The sequence below is a fragment of the Gekko japonicus genome, unplaced genomic scaffold (genome assembly GCF_001447785.1).
Source record: "Gekko japonicus isolate JY-2015 unplaced genomic scaffold, Gekko_japonicus_V1.1 scaffold370, whole genome shotgun sequence".
Lineage (NCBI taxonomy): Eukaryota > Metazoa > Chordata > Lepidosauria > Squamata > Gekkonidae > Gekko > Gekko japonicus.
The window spans coordinates 600,802-620,731 of NW_015174285.1; the positions used below are offsets into that span (position 1 = coordinate 600,802).

Sequence of the window (19,930 nt, forward strand, 5' to 3'; positions counted from 1 at the left end):
AGGAACAGCAAAATGTTTAGAATGTTGGAGGCAGGACTCAGGCAAAGCAGCCAGTGGATAGGGAGACCCTCTGAATGACAGATCAGAGAGCGAACTGATTTTGGAGCGTGTGGAATGTTCTAGAGAAGTGCCACCACCATTTGGCTTTTATTTATAAGGGAGATAATATCAACTTCCCTTCCATGTTGCAACTGACAGACATTTCTTGGTGTGTATTGGTTGTATTCCCAAGAATAATTTAAGAAGTCTCAACGGAATCTAGGCCGGATGCCAGGACTTGGTGGTATTCTATTGTAAAAAGGAAGATAGGATTACTATTGTTTATAAGGGAGATAATATCAACTTCCCTTCCATGTTGCAACTGACAGACATTTCTTGGTGTGTATTGGTTGTATTCCCAAGAATAATTTAAGAAGTCTCAACGGAATCTAGGCCGGATGCCAGGACTTGGTGGTATTCTATTGTAAAAAGGAAGATAGGATTACTATTGATCATAAACTTGTCAACTCCAAAGGAGTGGGTATGGGGTGCTTGTAGCACTGTGATTTAGCATCCTCTACTGTCATAATTAGAATCACATGCTGATACCTCTCAAAGAAGAATGTTCTCTAGTTATCATTTCAAATTTTTCTCACATGAGACTGAGTATGTGTTGCCCAGTGTTTTGACATGAATTGTTCCATTTTACCACAGGTAATTCCAGACATGGAATAATGGGAGGTGCAATGCAGCTAACCTTTAGGAGGATGGCTTTTGACTATTATCCTTTCCATTGGGCTGGTAAGAATATTTCATTAATCCATTCCCCCCCCAGAACAGAGCAAAACAAATCAGTAGCCAGGACACATTTCTTGTGAATAAATAATGAGGGTAGAAATGCCCTAAGATGCAGTAATGGGCAGGGGTGTGACAATAGCTTTGAAAACATTTCTGGCTTGAAACCTAAACAGCAAGATAAATTTGAGTATTAAGTGGGTAGTACTGAAAAGAGATGGAGTGAGCTCCCATCTCTAGTTCCAGCTCCTGCCAACCTAGCAGTTCGAAAGCAAGAAATTGCAAGTAGCTAAATAGGTACCACTTCGGTGGGAAGGTAACAGCATTCTGTGCGCCTTGGTGTTTAGTCATGCCGGCCACATGACCACGGAAACATCTTCGGACAGCGCTGGCTCTTTGGCTTTGAAACGGAGATGAGCACCGCAACCCTAGAGTCGGATTCGACTGGCTTTCGAGCAAGGGAACCTTTACCTTTACCTTTTACTGAAAAGAGAATACTGAATGCAAATAGACTTCCTTATCTGGAAACATAGTGGCAGATAATAGTGACACAAGGTTCCAGTATAAGGAAAATTATCTCTAATTCCTGCTTGGGAAAAGTGGCTTCAATCAAATGTTCTCAAATGTGGCTTCTCAAGTGAAGCTGAGAGAGGGAGAAGTACTGATATTGTAAAGCCTCTGTTTGATGCAGGGGACAGCTGCAAGCACTGGGTGAAGTATTGTGATGCCATGGAGACCCGAGACCAATGGGCAAAAAAGCTAGTGAATGAATTCCAAACCAAGATGGAAAAACGTGCTGAAGAAATAAGCTCTTCATTCTCTAGAACTGCAGGAGGAGAGTCTTCCTTTAAAAAGAGTCCAGGTAACACATAAGACTTATGTTCAATAAACAGGAATTCAGTAATTTTGAGGAGCATGGTAAAGCCCTCTATATGAAAGAATTCCTTGTCAGCATATAGTCCCTGTTGCATATAGTTTTTGAAACCTCTGCCTTGTGTTATGCCAAAATTACTTAGGCACTGTTTTAAAGCTGCCCATGTTAGAGACAAAGTACAATGAAATGAAGGTACCACTAGAAATGCTGACCAAGTTGCAGCATGGCCTTCGTTCTTGAAGACCTTCAACATTTATATCTGTGCACTACAGAGCCTGTGCTATGGAAAGTAGATTCCTCTTTTTTTCCAGGCTGCAGGTGGAGATGTCTCTGGTACTCTGAATTTGGGCTGGTTAAAACCAAACCCTAGAATCTGTCTCAGAAGCTAGTTGTTAGATCTAGTATCTGCCAAATTGCACATACGTTGCAATTGTTTATTTTGTAGATCAGCAGGCTGGTAGAAAAGGAGAACATTCCTCCATTACTATTAACCTGGCCTCTACTCACCAGGTTACCATGGCAACTGTCCTTACCTCTCTGGTGACCATCAAGGAGAAATAACGGGAAGGTTCAGTGATTCACTTTGCAGTGGGCCTGCCTGTTAATAGAGACAATACAAGTAGCATGGAAAAGATGGAAAAGTTCCAGAGGTGCTGTGGCACGGTTGATGGTGGTTTTTACTGCTCCCCCCTCCCCATTTCAGTGCAAGATATTTTTATTAAATTGCTGCACCCTTGGGGCACATCACATCGTGTTACCAAATTTGGTCAGGATTTGTAGGAGTACATGTGTTGCACCAGATCATAGAAAATTATGTTGCTATTGCTGCTACTTGGTCCTGAGCACTGAATTGAGACCTGCAAGCAGGAGAGCTAACCTGAGTTTTAGCTGAGCCCACTGCTAAATGGCGCTTACACTAGCAACTCACTTCCTTAATGTGTGAGAGAAGCATGTCGTCAGGTTGCGATGGGTGAAGCAAGGCCACCAAGCACAGCAAGCAATATGTACCAGCAACATGGGGCAGCAGGTTTATATCTCTGATAATTTCACACTGAAGGTTATGATTTGTGTGAATAGGCATTCTTTTGTGGAAAATTCTTAAAAGTCTAGCATGATCTGCTGTACATCACCTAATGTGACATTAGGGCTTTTTGACATTAAGCGCTTCTGTAGCCCCTATAAATGTGTTGGAGGGGGGAAGGAATAAGATGGGCTGCTCCTTTACCTTTCTGGAGCCCACTGCAAGAAAGAAACGCCCTACTCCTCCTCTAAGTACTCTGGCTGTGCAGGGGTCAATGGTGACCATGAATAACTGTTTCTTGTAAGCCCTGTCAAAAACAGTGCCCATGTTTCTGGAGCTGAGGTCAGGGTTTGCATGAAAACCAAACTAGGAGGAGGAGAATGGATTTATACCCCACCCTTCACTCAGAGTCTCAGAGCAGCTTACAAACTCCTTTCCCCTTCCCTCCCCACAACAGACACCCTGTGAGGTAGGTGGAGCTGAGAGAGCTCTTTCAAGAACTGCCCTTTCAAAGACAGCTCTTATCAGAACTATGGCTTGCCCAAGGTCATCCAGCAGCTGCAAGTGGAGGCGTGGGGAATCAAATCCGGTTCTCCCAGATTAGAGTCCGCTCACTTAACCACTACACCAAACTGGCTCTCTGTATCTAAAAACAACAACAACATTCACTTACTCCCCCCCTGAAAATGTATTACATATATTCCATAAATGTCTTCTTTACAGTTAGTGTCTTGTATCACATCAGAACTGTGTGCATGTGCACACACATGAGTGAAAGAAAAAGAGAATGTGATAACTAGTCATGTTTTAGTGTATAATGGCTGTTTGATGGAGTTCTATATTCTGATCATGTTTAAAATATCTTTAAGATACTGCTCCTAGTTCCCAAAAAGGCTCTCCAGAGAAGGGTGTAACTCCAGTGAGAGCATTGCCTCCTCATATATGTGAGTTCCAGCGGCCTGCATGGAATAGACTCCGATCCAGCTGTATAGTTGTCCGAGTAGATGATTTGGATATTCATCAGGTAAGTTTTTAAAAGTCATAAGTAGAGGTAAGTGTAGCATGTCTAAATAGTGTTTCCACTGCCTTGCCTTGTTAAGAAGCACTACATCCAGTAATATTGGGTGGAATCCAGCAGTCCATCAGCAGGAGGCACTGACGGCCATGGGTCTTTCCTGTGCTCCCTTCCGTCCAGCAGACCCATCTAAATTCAGGAAAGTTGATTTATGGTGTTGCAGGACCCACCTAGATGAATAGCCTCGTTAATTGGGAGCTGCACTGTTGAGAGGGAAGGGGACAAAATTATGTTTCTGTCTCTTCCTTCAGTGGTGCTGTATGAACAGAAGAAAGAGAGGGTTATTTCACCTTCTTTCTCCTCCTCAGTGACTCCCCCCACCTGACTATTAGTCCACATGGGTCCCACCACCCTGGAAATCAGCTTTCCTTGGGTCATAAAGGGAGGGGAACAGACATAAAAATGATTAATGACATTTGTGTCATATTACTAGATGCAACCCAGTGTTTGAAGACATTTGAGAGAGATCTGGTGCATATGAGATGAAAAACTTTGCCACTTATGTTCACTGGGTACTCACTGCACATCAACCCTTTCTTATTATTTCTGCCTTATGAACTAAAGAGTAGATTTATTTTTTATATTTATTTATTTATTGAATTTATACCCCACCCTCCCAGCCAAGGCTGACTCAGGGCAGCTTACATAAGAAATAGACACATCAATACAGTTTGACAATCTTAAAATCATCTAAAAACATTCCAGGATTAAAAAGTGCTATAAACCATAAATAATTCTAAAAGTAGACCTATTATTAAATGATGGTGGCCATCAATCAATGACAATCTGGTGATCGGTCCATAGATCTAATCCCCATGCGGCCAGCACAGGCTGTTGTTGATGGCTCCAGGGAACAGGGCTCTCTACCTTTCAACTATTGGTGGTGGCTCCTAGTTGAAAGCCTGGTGGAAGAGCTCTGTCTTGCAGGCCCTGCGGAACTGCATGAGGTCCTGCAGGGCTCTGATCTCTTCTGGGAGCTCATTCCACCAGTACAGAGCTGCCACTGAGAAAGCCCTGGCCCTAGTTACAGCCAGCCTGGTGTCCTTAAGGCTAGGGAGGGCCAGTCAATTTTGGGACCCTGATTGCAGTGCTCTCTGGGGAACATGTGGGGAAAGGTGGTCCCTCAGGTATGTAGGCCCCTGACCATAAAGGGCTTTAAAGGTAAGCACCAGCACCTTGAAGTGAATTCATTATGCTATCGGGAGCCAGTGAAATGCTTTCAGCACAGGCTGAATGTGCTTTTTGGGAGGCCCATTAGGAGCCTGGCCACAGCATTTTGCACTGTCTGTAGCTTCTGTATTTGCAACAAGAGCAGCCCCATGTAGAGAGCATTACAGTAGTCCAATCTTGAGGTGACCATCGCGTGGATCACTATTGCAAAGTTGTTGCATTCAAGGAAGGGAACCAGCTGCCTGATCAGATGAAGATGATAAAACGCCGACCTGGCAGTGGCTGCTACCTGGGCCTCCATTGTTAAGGAGGCATCCAGGAGCACTCCCAAGCTCCTAACCTCTGGCGCTGGCACCAACAGAGCCCCGTTGAAGGTCGGGAGTGAGATCCCTACCCTCAGTCCACCCCAGCTCAGGCACAGGACCTCTGTCTTCGTCAGATTCAATTTCAGTCAACTCAGCCTAAGCCATCCAGCCACATCTTGTAACGCCCGATCCAGATCTTCTGATTTAGAGTCGGACTGACCGCCCAACAGTGGATATAGCTGGGTATCATCAGCATACTGATAGCACCCCAGCCCATGCCTCCATGCAATCTGGGCAAGGGGGCGCATATAGATATTAAATAGCATTGGGGACAGCACTGCTCCTTGAGGCACTCCACAATCCAGTGGGTGCCCTTGGGATAGCTGTTCCCCCACTGCCACCCTTTGTCCCTGGCCTTGGAGAAAGGAGACGAGCCATTGCAAGGCAGGCCCCTGGACTCCAGTGTCGGCGAGGCGGTGGATCAGTAGCTGATGGTCGACCATGTTGAATGTAGCTGACAGGTCCAACAACAACAGTACTGCCGATCCGCCCCAATCCAGATGCCTCCAGAGGTCATCCATGAGGGTGACCAGTGTCTTCTCCGTCCCATGGCCTGGGCGAAAGCTAGACTGGAAGGGGTCTAAGATGGAAGCGTCATCCAAAAAGCCCTGTAACTGAGTTGCCATAGCCCTCTCTATTATCTTGCCCAAGTAGGGCAAGTTGGAAACCGGCCAATAATTCGCCCATTTGGCCAGATCCAAAGATGACTTTTCAGGAGAGGATGGACCACCGCTTCCTTGAGTGCCCCCAGGAACTGTCCCTCTAAGAGGGACTTGTTGACAATCTCACTCAGGGCACTTCGGAACCCCTTGTGGCCAGCTTTAATTAGCCACAAAGGGCACGGATCAAGGGAGCACGTGGTGGGTCATACAGTTAGGAGCAGTTTTAAACACATATGCACTTTCTGAATATTTCTGAATTTTAAAGTACAAGTGGCCAAGACATTTGATCTTAGCTACACTGAGCATAAATGTTATTCTGTGGCTCAAAGTAGGCTCAAAGTTTCATTATACGTTGCAGCTTTTGTTTTCATATTTTATATTGTTTTTGCTTAGATGATTACTCAACTTTAAGAGAACCTTCCTTGCTGATCGATAGTAGTAGTTGTTTTTGTTGATGGCTCCAGGGAACAGGACTCTCTACCTTTCAACTATTGGTGTTCTCCCTTCTCTCTGGGATTGTGGGTAGCTGGGGCCTCAGTCCTTCGAACGGGGGCAGGGGGTTATGTCACCACACCCATCCTCCATGCTCCTGGCCGTTACTCTCTCTGGGGGTGGTCCTCTGGCAGCCTCAGGGCAGTCCTCCATGTCCCATCCTCACTATCACTCTTTTATCCTTCCCTGCTCCCTTGCCCCTCCTCCCCCTGTCTTCCCGGCTGTTGCCCCATCTCCCTATTTAGCCCGAGACACTGAGTGTCTCCCCCGGGGCAGGCCTGGCTTCCAACGGAGCAATGGCCCTGCTGGCCACCAAAGTAAGGCCAGCTGCTTCTGGGGCAAGGGCGGGGCTGGCAGCCCGTCGCAGCCACTTCACTGCCTGACCGGAGACATGCTTCTCCCGGTGCTTGGCATGTCACTGAAAGTGGCGGCCAGCCACCTGCCTCAGGCACCACTCTGCCATCCCCCCCCCCCGCCTCTTGCCTCTCTTCTCCTGCCACCACAGCTGTTCCCAGCCCCAAGGTGAGTCCTGGGCTTGTCAGTGGGGAGGGATCTGGTGGCTCTCTGGGGAGGTGCTGGCTGGCGGTGGCAGGGGGGGGGTGCTGGAGTCCCGGAGTAGGGACAAGAGCATTTAAGTTTTTCAGACTCTGTACTGATCAGTAGATTCAGGAAGGACTGTGGCAGAATGGTCCTGCTCTGACCTGCAGGCCCTGTTCCACCCTGCTCTCCATGGTTTTCCCAATATCTGGAGGGGCTTTTCTCTCCCTCTGATAAACCACTACAACCTGATGTTTGTAGGAATTGCCTGTGGGGAGGGTCAGGACTCTCAAGCTTTCCTCCAAGTTCTGAGGCCATGCTGCCCAGCTCTCCTGCTACCCAGCATCTGCCTTGTGCACCACTGGAGGAGTAGCCACTTGCCAACTGACTGCCTTCCCCTTCTTCCTAGTGCTCCTTTTAAAATAGCGTGTCCAAGACAGTGGAGGTATATGTGGCACAGAGAACCCCTATCAACATCAAAAATTATTAAGTATTTATTAAAAAAGAAAGTTCACAAGGATACTTTTGGAACAGCACCAGACTGAGAAAGGGATTCAAAAGAAAGAGGTGAAACAGTTCCTCTGTCCTTGCCTCTATATATGCCCTAATTTATGTTAAATATAAGGTAGGCTCCTTAACATAGAAAGTTACAGATGTTTTACAGGGGTTCCATTACCTTCAAGCCTCTCTCAGGGGTGCAGGTCATCACATGGCAATGGCTGCCTCCTGTTTGCTTCGATGGTTCAGCACAAAAGACCTCCTTGCTCCCAGGAGTTTTATCATTTCTCTTTCTCCTCCCATTGACCCAATAAGGCTGAGTCAAAGAAGGGTGTTCTGAAGTCTCCAATAGTTTCTTCCTGAAGTCTTTCTAGTATTCAGTACCTCCAAATCTCTGTTCCTGCGGTGGGGGGAGAACAGGACCATCCCATTGTCTCCAGATAGACCTATTAGCATTGCTGAAATGGTGGCTAAGGTGAGGCTGGAAAGCAATTGAACTGACTTCCCTCTTCCTGCCTGTTCTCTGGCAGAGAGGAAAACTTTTAAAACTCATGGTGAAGGTTTTGCTCAGTTCAAACCTTCAGAGAAAAAAAATGCATTTCTTCACTTGGACAAAAGGAAATACTTTTTTTAACACATGTATGTAGGGATGGCCACAGGCATAGACAGCTTTAAAATAGGGTTAGATAGATTCATGGAGAATAGGGTATCAGTGGCTACTAGCCATAGTGACTAAACGGAACCTCCATATTGAGAGGCAGTCAGCCTCTGAATCCCAGTGCCAGGAGGCAATGTAAGGGGAAGGCCTCTATTGTGGGGATAGGAAAATCTCTGCTGGGAACAGGAAAATCTCTGCGAGGCACACCCGGAGAAGCTCCTGTCCTTACAGGGAGAGGCTCCTGTTTTCACAGGGATTTTCCTATCCCCACACTCTATGCCCTGTTGTTGGCCCTCCAGAGGAACTCATTGGGCACTGTGTGAGATTGGATGATGGACTAGATGGACTACTGGTCTGATTCAGCAGGGCTCTTATGTTCTTATCAAGTGCATGAAGAATGGAGTTCTGCAGTTCCTCTCGTTTGAAGCACAAAATAAAAACAGAAGGCTGTGATGCTATCTAGACCATCATGTTTCTTGCTGTGGGTTCATAATGCAACTAAATCTTCCTCAGGTTTCCACAGCTGGACAGCATAGTAAGAAACCCTCAACGCTGCTTTCATGTAGGAGAAAATTATTGGGTCTTCCTGACCAAATCTCAGCAATTCATATGGAGTTCACTGAGTACTACTTTCCAGATAATGCAAACTTCCCAGGTAAGCGTCCTGAATCTGCCTGCATGTCTCTGATCAGTGCTACACAACTATCTCTCTCTCTCTCTCTCTCTCTCTCTCTCTCTCTCTCTCTCTCTCTCTCTCCCCATGAGAGTAATGCATGCCTCACATTTTAATTTAGAAATAATGGGGGGGGGATCTGTGCCTAGATAGGCTCTCCCTCTCTCTGTTTTTGCATCTTTCCCTGAACTTAGAAAATTCCCTCTAGGGGCAGTGGGTATCCCACTATAGTTGGCTCTCTAACTTTTTGTTCTATGAAGTCACTTCTGTCCTCTAGAATAAGCAGTAAACAATACACAACCAGGAGAGAAGGAGAAATGAAGACTAAGAAGGCTACTCATAAGAAAAATGATTACTAGGAAGTGTTAGAGCAGGTGGCTTTCTTATGTTTGACAAGAGCGATCTCAGAGATACTGGATCCATTTCTTGTTTCTTTGGGCCGAATATGAGTTTAAGAATACCCGCCTCTGTTCTTGGTTATTTGGTACTAATCTTTGTATAAGTTTTGGTACAATATTCAACCTTTGTGAGGCATATATTTTTCTTACTTCACAGTGGGTGTTGTAGAGCTTAATTCTTGCAGAATAGTTTGGATTCTTGGATCCAAAAGGGCCCAGGTAATACAGTATTATAAAGGCAGGGAGTGGAAGTATGGGGCGTTCTAATCCTTTCTGCATCCGACTCTTCACTTGTGTCTCCTGTATTTCTCCAGTTCCACCTTCCCACTCCCCCCCTTTTCTTCTGTCATTGAGAATGTTGCTAAGGTGGAGGGGCAGGAGGGATGGAGGACCAAGGAAGCAGTGTCTCCTTTACTCCTCCTTCAACCTAGCTTCTAGCTGGTGGGATAATGGTAAAAATTGGTACCCGCTTCCCATTCCCCTGCCCTGCTCTCAGTTAAACCCAGAACCTGGCATGAGGAGCAAGTCTTGCATCCTCTCAGCTGTGTCCTAAATCTTCTCATTTACAATGGCTACATTTCAGATGTCACATTCTGCCACAGTTTATGAACCATGATTTGACTAGAATGCAGTTTAATTTCCTGTCTAAATGTTGGACAGGGCAGCAAACTGGGTTACTTAACTGGAGTACAGTGCCATTTCTGAAACTTGACCTGTAGTAATTCTGGATAGCTGTTATATCCTGATGCAAGAATCTTGACTTCTTCAGTGGCACTGTCCCCTGCCCCTACTCCCCAACATAGAGGTGCAGTTTTAGTCATCTGCTGCACTAACTATAGTTAGTCCAGTAAACCATGGTTTAAATTAACTACAGTTAATTAAGAATACTGAATGCAATCTTTGTCTCCTAGAACTAAGTGGGAGGCACTGGGAACTTAACCAGCCCCTGCCAGTGTAGGTGCAGTTAAAATAAATAGGGGTTCCCCTCTTGAAATAGAAGGACTAATTAAGCATTTCATGAAATGAATAAGATTCAGAAACAACCCCCAAAGCACTGCCTATTGTTTATGATTAACCTGAAGTACATATGGATAATTTAATAATTACTGAGGGCGGTATGCCATGGGATATTATTAAAACCTTTAGGCAGGAACTGGCAAATGAATTATAAGCATAAGTCAATATAATCCACATTTTCAAAGGTATCTGGAGCCCCTTTGAAAGAAGCAAACTTGAAAAGAATGGCAGGATAGTAACTGATTCCCTTGTAGAACTGTCAAACATACCCAAGCATTGGTCAATGTGAGAAGCAAGATGTTGTGCTAGATTCTCTGTGTTTTTACATAGATGCAGCTCTTGCATTCTATCTAACCAAAACACCGTCATTTTCTCCCTCAACTAGTGTTACCCAAACCAATGGAATGCTAACCTGCACTTTTCTCCTCTCCAGTCCCCTGTCCAAACCTGTACCTGCAGCTGAATGGTTTGATTTTCACCTTGGACACAGTGAGCATGCTTTGGGTGAATTTGTTCTGCCTTGATCTCTATCGCAGCCTACAGCATTTTAAAGCAATTTACGAACTGGAGAGCTCTGGCAAGCGGGATGAGCACATAGATGTCAGACTGGATGGCTTCAAACTGAAGGTATCTTTGTTTTCTGTTCTGCTTTGAACTGTACAGGGCAAAGTGGCACTCAGTTTGCAGAGGGGGCAACAATTCAATTTTTTGCCTTTTCTGAAAGGCTCAGTGTGCTTCTGATCCCTCTTCATGTAACCTGTAGAAGACTGACAACTTTCTCCAGTGCCATATTGGGGCAGTCACAAATGTTCCTTGTTTGAGAGGAAGGTACTGATAGCTCTGTATTGGGATATATATCATTATTATTAATGCAGTTCCATCAGTGTTAATTATCCAAAGCCAGGTAAGATAACTGTAAACAGAAGTGTGTAACAACTAGCTTTTCATTAAACCAGTGGTTCACAGAAGAGGCCTTTGAATGGCAACAAGTACATGGCTTATCTTTAATATATTGTAAATTAAAGTGGTCTCTTTGGATAGGGTGTTAAACTTAGGAAGACTAGGTCAATTCTCTTCTTAGCCATGGTATTATTCTGTAGTCGTAGGCAAGTCACAGCTATCATTCTGTTCCCATGAGTAATATTAATACCGTGTCCCCACATGGCTGTTTTGAGCTAGTAATAAGTCTTACAATTCTACACTAAAAGCCCAAAATAAGGGATAACTGGTTGTAGTCATATGCGCCAGATAAACCGGGGGGGGGGGGGGCGGGGCTATTCCCTCCGGAGGAATTTGACCCACGGTTGCGCGATCACACAGTCCTTTCAAACTGCGGGGGCAGCCCACCACTGTGTGATCAGACGCAACCGCGGGTGAGTTGGGGTTTTTTTTGGCCCTTTGTTTCCAATGCGCTTAAACGGGGAATCGATTAATCTCATCTCCGCACTGAGGGCTCTCTATGGAGTGTGCGATGATGCACATACTGAGAAGGGAGAAAAAACCAACAGCACGAAGTCAGGATGGCCTGATCAGACCATCCCAATGCCATGAGAGCACGCTGGAGCAATCAGACATGAGAAACTCCGTCTGTGGCTCGTCGCAACCCATTTACTACTGGATTTTCCCCTGGTGTCTTTTTACTCAGCTTCTATGGCGGAGCAAAATGGGTTGTTGACGGGTGCGGGGTTCTTCGCGTCTAATCGTGCCCTTTAAATCCGCCCGGCATTCGCACCTATGGCGGAGCTAATTGTGCATGTGATCGCAGCCACTATTTCATTTCCCAGTAAATAATACAATGGACCATTTGTCTGTAGGTTCTTTTATTCCCTCCACTTTTTCTCTAATTGCTGCAGCTGAACATCCCAGTTGAGAAGAAAGTAATCAATCACCGAGACCGTCCCCACTGTCTCTCCATTCGCACATCAGAGATGACAGCTACCAACACAAGGCATGCTCCTCACTGCAGTTGTTTGGCCCTCCAGAACCTGTTTCGTAGATTTGCTGCGTCAGAATTCTTCCATTCCAGCTACACTCAGTTTCCTAAATTTCAGGATAATTTTAGCCTCCTCCACACCCTCTTCTTACGCCATGCATTCCAAGTGGACACCAAGACTCAAAAAAATGCAGAATTTCACCGTTCTCTTAGAAAGACTTCAGCTTTTGAAGACCTTTGGTCAGTTAATTTCACCCAGATCTCCCTGGACTTTGAGGGGACCAAGAGTTCAAAAGGCAAATCCCTTAGCTTTATCAGCCCTTTCCCACTCTGTGTGTGGGCTTGTCTCCCAAAGAGGTGGGAAGAAGCCCAGACATCAAAGCTGCAGGTTAAAGTGAAGCCTTCTGCTACCTTTAGTAATCATGCCAAACATCAGGACTTTTCTAGAGAGGAACAGTTCTACCAAAGATCAAAGACTGAACAGGATTTGAAGACTGTCTTTGTCACTCCAGAGGTGAAGGAGGGCTTAGAAGAAAGTGGTGTTAATGGTGAAGAAGATGATAAAGATGTTGAAGTCTCTGCTGATGTTCATGTGCTTCTTTATTCAAGTGCACATGTGAAGGTGCGAGTCAATCACTACCAGTATTTGATGCTACTTAGGATGAAGGAGGTTCTGCAGGCTTTTCAAGAACAATTGACCCAAGACACTAAGGAAGTATTGGGGTCCCCTCTAGATTCCATAACCACTTGTATTGGTATCATGTTCAACAGTGCTGAGGTGGCATTGCTAATGCCTCCTACTACGGATGTTGCATTGGAACCTAGATCAGCAGACTCTGATACTACAAGTCTAATAGAATCTGAACTCTCACCTTCAGAAAGCAAGGAGGGACTGGCTGCTGAAGAAAAGGACCTCAGATCTGATAGTAGCTCTGAGAAAGGAGACAGCAGCCTCATGAAAGCACTAGAAGATAGTGGAATTGAAAACCCAAATATGAGTGCATTGCAGGATGGAATGCTGAAATCACAGAGTGATGGCTCATTGGGGGGAGAAGAGTTTCACAGCCAAGCAACTGGAGAACGAGGTCCTGTAGAAGAAGCACATGAAGCTGAAGAAACCCTTGGTGCAGCGAGACCAAGTGATCTTGGTAGCCTCTCTCATACTACTCATGTTCTTGCTTCCAGCCCATCTTCTATTGTAGATCCTTTAGGTGGCATACAAGTCTCTCCCAATGGGCAAGAAGAGCTGATCCCTTTGAAGAACATGGAGATGGAATTATCAAGTGCCCTGCATATAACAAAGGATGCCACCAAGGAAGCCTTACATGTGACTATGGATCTCACCAAAGAAGCCATGTCTATGACAAAAGATGCTTTCAGCCTGAGCAAGGAAAAGATGGCTTCTACTATGCAGAAAATGCTGTTCCTTCCTCAGACCAAGTAAGTTATTCTATCCTGGCTGCACCATAGAGGGGGTAGTAGTTGGCTGTGGTACTCATTGACTGCCCTGTCTATGGTCTCCATGACACAGAAGTTCAAACTTCTACTTCAAATTCTTCACACTGAGTTTGCTTTTCAGTACAGACAATTAGTTTATGGGAAAGTTGGGAAAATGCCAGTTAAATCCATCATTTTATTGGCATTGAACTCAAAGGTCTTAATGTCTGTCACGTTTTATTCCAGAGTAGTATGATGATATCACTGTTGTCCAGTTGCAAAATACTTTCAGTTCTTTGCCTTGAATGTTGGCTCCCTGTGGTACAGGCTATTTCTTCTGAGCCAGTTTGGTGTAGTGGTTAGGAGCACGGACTCTAATCTGGGGAAACCAGGTTTGATTACCCACTTCTTCACGTGCAGCTACTGGTGTGACCTTGGGTCAGTCATAAGTTCTTTCAGAGCTGTTCTCTCAAGGGCAGTTCTCAAGAGAGCTCTCTCAGCCCCACCTAGCTCACAGGGTGTCTGTTGTGGGGAGGGGAAGGGAAAGGGATTATAAACTGCTCTGAGACTCCTTTGGGTAGTGAAGGGCAGGGTATAAATCCAATCACCGCCGTGTCCTCCTCCTCCTCCTTCACTGTTTCTTCCTTAGCTACTTTAGGGCATAAATAGTGCCTTTACTTTTCATGAGTGTTATGAGGATAAATGGAGTTGGATTTTTTTTCTGTCTTTACACAATCAGTAAATGTAAAAGTCAATCCACCAAGTTGCATCACACCATAAACCAAAATCCTTGTTAGGAATATGGAGATAACTGGATAGCCTGGGGCCAGCTTTCAATGCCTCCTGTTGAGCTCTGTGAAACAAAGTAACATAGCAATCTGGAGTATAATTTTTTTTGAATTTTTAAAATTAGTTTATATACAGAAAGGGGGAAAGCGGAAATGAGGAAGAAAAGAAAAATACAGAATTATTTAAAAAATCCAATTTAGCATTCTGCATGCATATCTTCTCATTACATTTTCACAACTACATCTATCATTATTATTATACTTCACTTGATCTTATTTTCTTAATACTTAAGTTTTAACCAGTAATAGAATGCCCTCCAGGGTCCCATAAATTCTTCTTCCATTTTTCCTTTTAATATATTTGTCAACTTGTGCATTTCAGCACATTCCATAATCTTCAATATCAACTCATGTAGCTTTGGAATCTTCAATGTCCTCCATGCCTTTGCAAATAAAATTCTGGCAGCTGTTATAACTTGTAAAATAAAATATCTGTGATTCTTCTCTAACTCATCTGGTAAACAATTTAACAAAAATATCTCTGGCTTAAGAGGTATTGTGATAGTCAAGATTAGCTGTAAGAAAGTATGCACTTCAATACAGAATTTATGAACCTTTTTACATGTCTGCCACATATGATAGTATAACCCAATATAGTTATTACATTTCCAACACATATTACTCAAGTTTTTATACATTTTAGCCAATCTATCTGGGGTTAGATGCCATCTATAGAACTTTCATTCTGGAGTATAATTGAGAAGGGAACAACTTGGCCCTGACCCCAGACATTCATGTCTCTGGAACAGGAGACAAGATTAGAGTCTAGCCATTGGTGTCACTAAGTACATTTAATTACTTCCTCCTATATAAATCAATGGGTTTCAATAAAGTACTGCACAAGAGGACAATGGTTAAGGTTTCAGTGAGGGAAAAGCTTCTTCAGCGCCCCTGACAGTGGATGGCCTAGCCCTTAAATGACAGGGAACTTTAGAGGTTGGAATATATTGCAGCCTGTATACAGAGCAAATTAAAATTCCCAAGATTATGATAGTATACAGTTCCCTCCTCCACATACCACTTGTCATAATGGAGGACATTTTACTGTATAACTGTGAATCTTGGCACAGTCCATTAATACCAAACATCTTTTATTTGGTTTGTTGGAAGGGATCCAACACCTAAGGCTGAAGAGGGGTCACTGACTCCAGTGGGAGGTAGTGGCAACCGTATGCGGTTCTTCTCCATGAAGAGGACTGCTTCCCAGCATTCCTTTGATACCAGCTCACTTGAAGGCAGTGGTCCTGAAGATAGGCTGTCAGTGGACAGTGATGGCAGTGATGGTTTTGTGATGCTTATGGATGCAGGTAATCAGAACTTATTTATATTTCCTCTCCCATTATAATCTCATTAAAGTAAACTAAAATATACTTTGTTAAAAAAACCCAGATACAAGCTTTGTCAAAGTATAGAAAGCACATGGAGATCCCTTAGGTATCAGAGAGATAATAAAGTAATATCTGAGGGATAATGAAGTAAAACTCACTCCAGTGAATTGAAAACTATGCGGTGGCACCTCAGAGAATGAGAGGTACAAGAGGTAGGGAGCTGAAGAAATGTAGACCAGAAAACTTACAGTCAATCATAGGGTTGTGAAATGTTGGGGATGGAGATGGTTGCATTTCACACACTGATATGAAGTAGCCAGCTTGGTGTAGTGGTTAAGCCAGCTTGGTGTAGTGGTTACGTGGGTGGACTCTAATCTGGGAGAACCGGGTTTGATTCCCCACTCCTCCACTTGCACCTGCTGATGTGACCTTGGGTCAGTCACAAGTTCTGGCACAGCTGTCCTTGAAAAAGAGCAGTTTGTGTCAGAGTTCTCTCAGCCCCACCCACCTCACAGGATGTCTGTTGTGGGGAGGGGAAGGGAAAGGAGTTTGTAAGCCGCTCTGAGACACCTTTGGGTAGTGAAGGGTGGGGTATAAATCCAATCTCTTCTTCTTCTTCTAAGTGTATCTTTGACAAAAAATCTGTAGTAATATTTTTGCCCAAAGTTTAGAAAGTCTTGTTATGCTAAACATTTTTCTACATAAAAAGGGCCACAGCAAAGTATACCTTAACATATTTTGAAATTTTTATACACAGCTATTTGTGGTATTTGTGCCCCATTTAATTATTCTCTGTTTCAGGCCCCCCCCCCCCCCCCATTCCTGTCTTCTAGAAAGCTGGCAGAAAATAACAACAATCCTTATAATAGGAGGACTTCTTCCTGACTATCTGGACAATAATGTTTGGGTTGGGGGTGGGGGTGGTGAAAACAGCACCTACTGCCTGCTTTTCTAAACAGTTTCAGCATTGCCAGATAAATTTGGGCTGCCCTTTTCTTCAGATTTAGATTATTGATAAAGGTTTCTCAGTCATCTAAGTATTTTCTTTTTTTACATTTTGATGGCCACCTAAGTGGTATAAGTGTCCTTTCCTGTAGTCTAGAAATATGTAATAGGACATAAAATACTGATCAAAAGAAATAACGTTTTCCATTATTGGGCATTGTTTTCTCTAACAGCTCTCCCTTCAGTGTAAATGTGGTCTTGAATTGCAAGCAGATTTAGGAGGTTGAGTTCTTTAAAGGTTTCATTTCAAAATACAGAATACCTCAGCCAAGTTATTAGAGCAGCCATTATAACATCTCATGAGATGTAGATACTGGAGCTACTGTTTTTATATTTGTATGTTATGTTTTCAGTTATGCAGATCACTGACAACTATGGGAGCTTACAGAATGCCTAAATTCCACAAAATCATCATCCAATTGTACTTTCTGAAATAGAATTACATAGTGAAAATACTCCAGTGATGGGCAAGGTGGAAGGGGGTGGGACAAAAATGTTTCAGCTCTGGGGAATTAATGCTAGCATTTCAGTATCCATGTTGAAAACAAATTTCTCCTTAGTGTTGCAAAAATATGGCATTTTAGATTGATTTTAAAATTCAGTCCAAGGTATATAATGACTTCAGATTCCAGGAGTCAGTTATATTTGTGCTGTACGAGAAGTGGAGAGCCAAATTTGTGAAATCAAAGGCACAACTGATGTTCAAAGTATTAATTCTTCTGTAGAGTCCAGTCTGGATCCTCTTACCCCAGGACACCTTCCTCAGATTCTTGGTGATGCAGACAACAGAACAAGCCCAGTGGCAGATGAGGAGAGAGAATCAACATATATCAACAGTTCAGCTTCTCAGAGTGGAGATGACTCCAACCCTCAGCTGGTTAGATTCAGCCCCCTCCCTGCCCCTCCCCCTGGGAAGTTTAAAACACCAGCTCTGTTGAGGGGATCACTTGTTCTGTGTTCCTGTTTTAGGTATCTGTTTTGATTCTGAAAATGAATGAAGTAAACTGTGTGATAGAGACAAAAGGAAATGATATGGCACTTGCCCTTCAAGTTATGGAGGTAACTCCTGAACAACTGGGAAATATAAGAATGTGGCAGTATCTGCAGAGTGATTATGCAGGTATGCTATTGGCCAATGGAGCTTTTGTTTACTGTTTCAGCTGCTCCAATACATGTGCAGAGATCTACTCATGCAAAACATTATCTTGATTTGCTCTGTATTCACAGTGAGGAACATCTAATACTATGAAATATAGGTATAAAATTTGAGTTCTCATTTCTGTAATTCATACACATAAATTAAATCCCACAGAGATGATTTTTAACATTTAGCATTCCTTCCCATCAAAAGCAGGTATGTGCCTGTGTTAATGTTTAGAAACACAAGCAAAAGGCAGAGTAAGTGCAGTAAATGGGCCAAAAAGAGACTGAAGAAAAATGGTTAATAATAAGTGTTATGTTGAAATTTCACTTATGGTATTAATTGTCACAAGATGTAGTGATAACTAAATTGGAATCTCCATGTTCAGAGGTAGTAGAGCAGCATCTGGCTGGCTACTCTATGATACAACATATTGGACTATTGGTCTCATTCAGCACAGCTGCTCCATTTTTTTCTATGGAGCCGTGGTCCCTAAGGCTTGGTGTGTAAGGATGTGCTGTGGTTACCAGAAAGTGAGGGATATGTGCTTTATGGCTGTCCAGAAACATTACTATTGCTGTGGTGTTGGATTAAGCAGTATGGTAAAAAGAACAAAATTAAACTGGAATCCCAACACAACACTCCCTTTCCTTCCCATGAGGGAACCAGCCATTCTTTAAACACTAATGTTATAAGAAAAAAAAGAAGAGTCTAATTCATAACTCTATACATGCCCCATTTGTCTCAGTAGAGTAGATGTTCCTTGCCTATATGTGGATATGTGTGTGCCCAAGCCTTATGTCTCACACAATTTTGCCATTTCAGTCTAGTATGCAATCCCTAGATTTATCTTATGGGTGCTTCATGGAAAGCAGACGTCACTAGATTTTAGAGGGGCATGTTTGTGTGTGGAAGACAGAGTGAGGACTCTTACATGGTGTTCTTTCTGTATTCCTTAAGTCCTTCAGTTGAACATCTGTTGCCTATTAGAGGACAGAATGCAAAATAGGATGGAAACTGAATTGGTAATTAATTTTTTTGTTTGTCAGAAAGAAAGCCCTAGTTAAGTCAGTATTACTGATGAATGAGGCTTAATATTGCCTTGATGAATGCATGATTCTCTTTGTGTAAAGAAAGCTTAATTATTTTGATAATAAAGTATACAGAAATGTCTTATTGAAATTGGATAGCTCAAGGCAGCAGCAGATACTGCTTGGGTCTGTCTTTTGTGACTGTCTTTAGAAGTACCAACTTTGGTGTAATTATCAGGAAAAGTGGTTGTTAAAAGAAAATGGGCTTGCAGTCACTCTTTTGGGTGTAACTAACCAGTAATTGTATTTTCCTTCATTTTTTAAAATAAATATTTTTATTATTTTTAACAAGCAAGGAATACATAAAATACGAAGTCTTACATCACAGTCAGGGCTTTTTTTCTGGGGGAACATGCCAGAGTGGAGTTCCGGAACCTCTTCCACAAAATTCTTTTTAAAATGTTTAAAAGTTTATGAGTTCTCAGTATACAGATTGAAAACTTAATTTCCCTCTTAAGAGTTCTGGCACCTCTTTTTCAAAAAAAGATGTCCTGATCACAGTAGTTCCATTATCCAATGGAAATGTGTTCCCTTTTGATGCAATACTTGATACAAGAAAATATAGGCAGTATGAAGCAAAAGTATGAATAACAGCTGTGTAGTCAATACAGTTATAAGGGGGGGAAGGGGAGAGTAGTCCCAACAATGCCTAGATTGCTATTCATTGATACAGTTTATTTAATTGCATCCAGTCTTGTGAAATAAAGTTCTGATGGACCAAAAAATCAAGTAGTGGAGCCATTTTTTGTCAAACATAGAATTTGTTGGAAATTGTTCATATTGATTAATACTACTAGTAATTCTGTCTATGATAAAATGGTCCCATATTTTGCGATAGCTCTTATCCTTAGTTAATTTAATTAACTCAATTTGTTCAAGAGCTTTTGCAACACCAGGACAGATACTACTAGATAATTATCAACAACATAGTTT

At 43.2% G+C, this 19,930-nt stretch overlaps 1 protein-coding gene across 1 annotated transcript in view; it reads left to right on the forward strand.

Annotated features, from left to right (window-relative positions):
• UHRF1BP1 (UHRF1 binding protein 1) overlaps window positions 1-19,930 on the forward strand; it is an 83,029-nt gene that overhangs the window by 59,191 nt on the left and 3,908 nt on the right. The window contains 9 exon segments of the mRNA XM_015423971.1: window positions 694-780; window positions 1,466-1,636; window positions 3,539-3,693; window positions 8,640-8,781; window positions 10,648-10,841; window positions 12,068-13,587; window positions 15,543-15,739; window positions 17,491-17,642; window positions 17,735-17,885. Of these exon segments, the coding sequence (XP_015279457.1) occupies window positions 694-780; window positions 1,466-1,636; window positions 3,539-3,693; window positions 8,640-8,781; window positions 10,648-10,841; window positions 12,068-13,587; window positions 15,543-15,739; window positions 17,491-17,642; window positions 17,735-17,885 (2,769 nt within the window).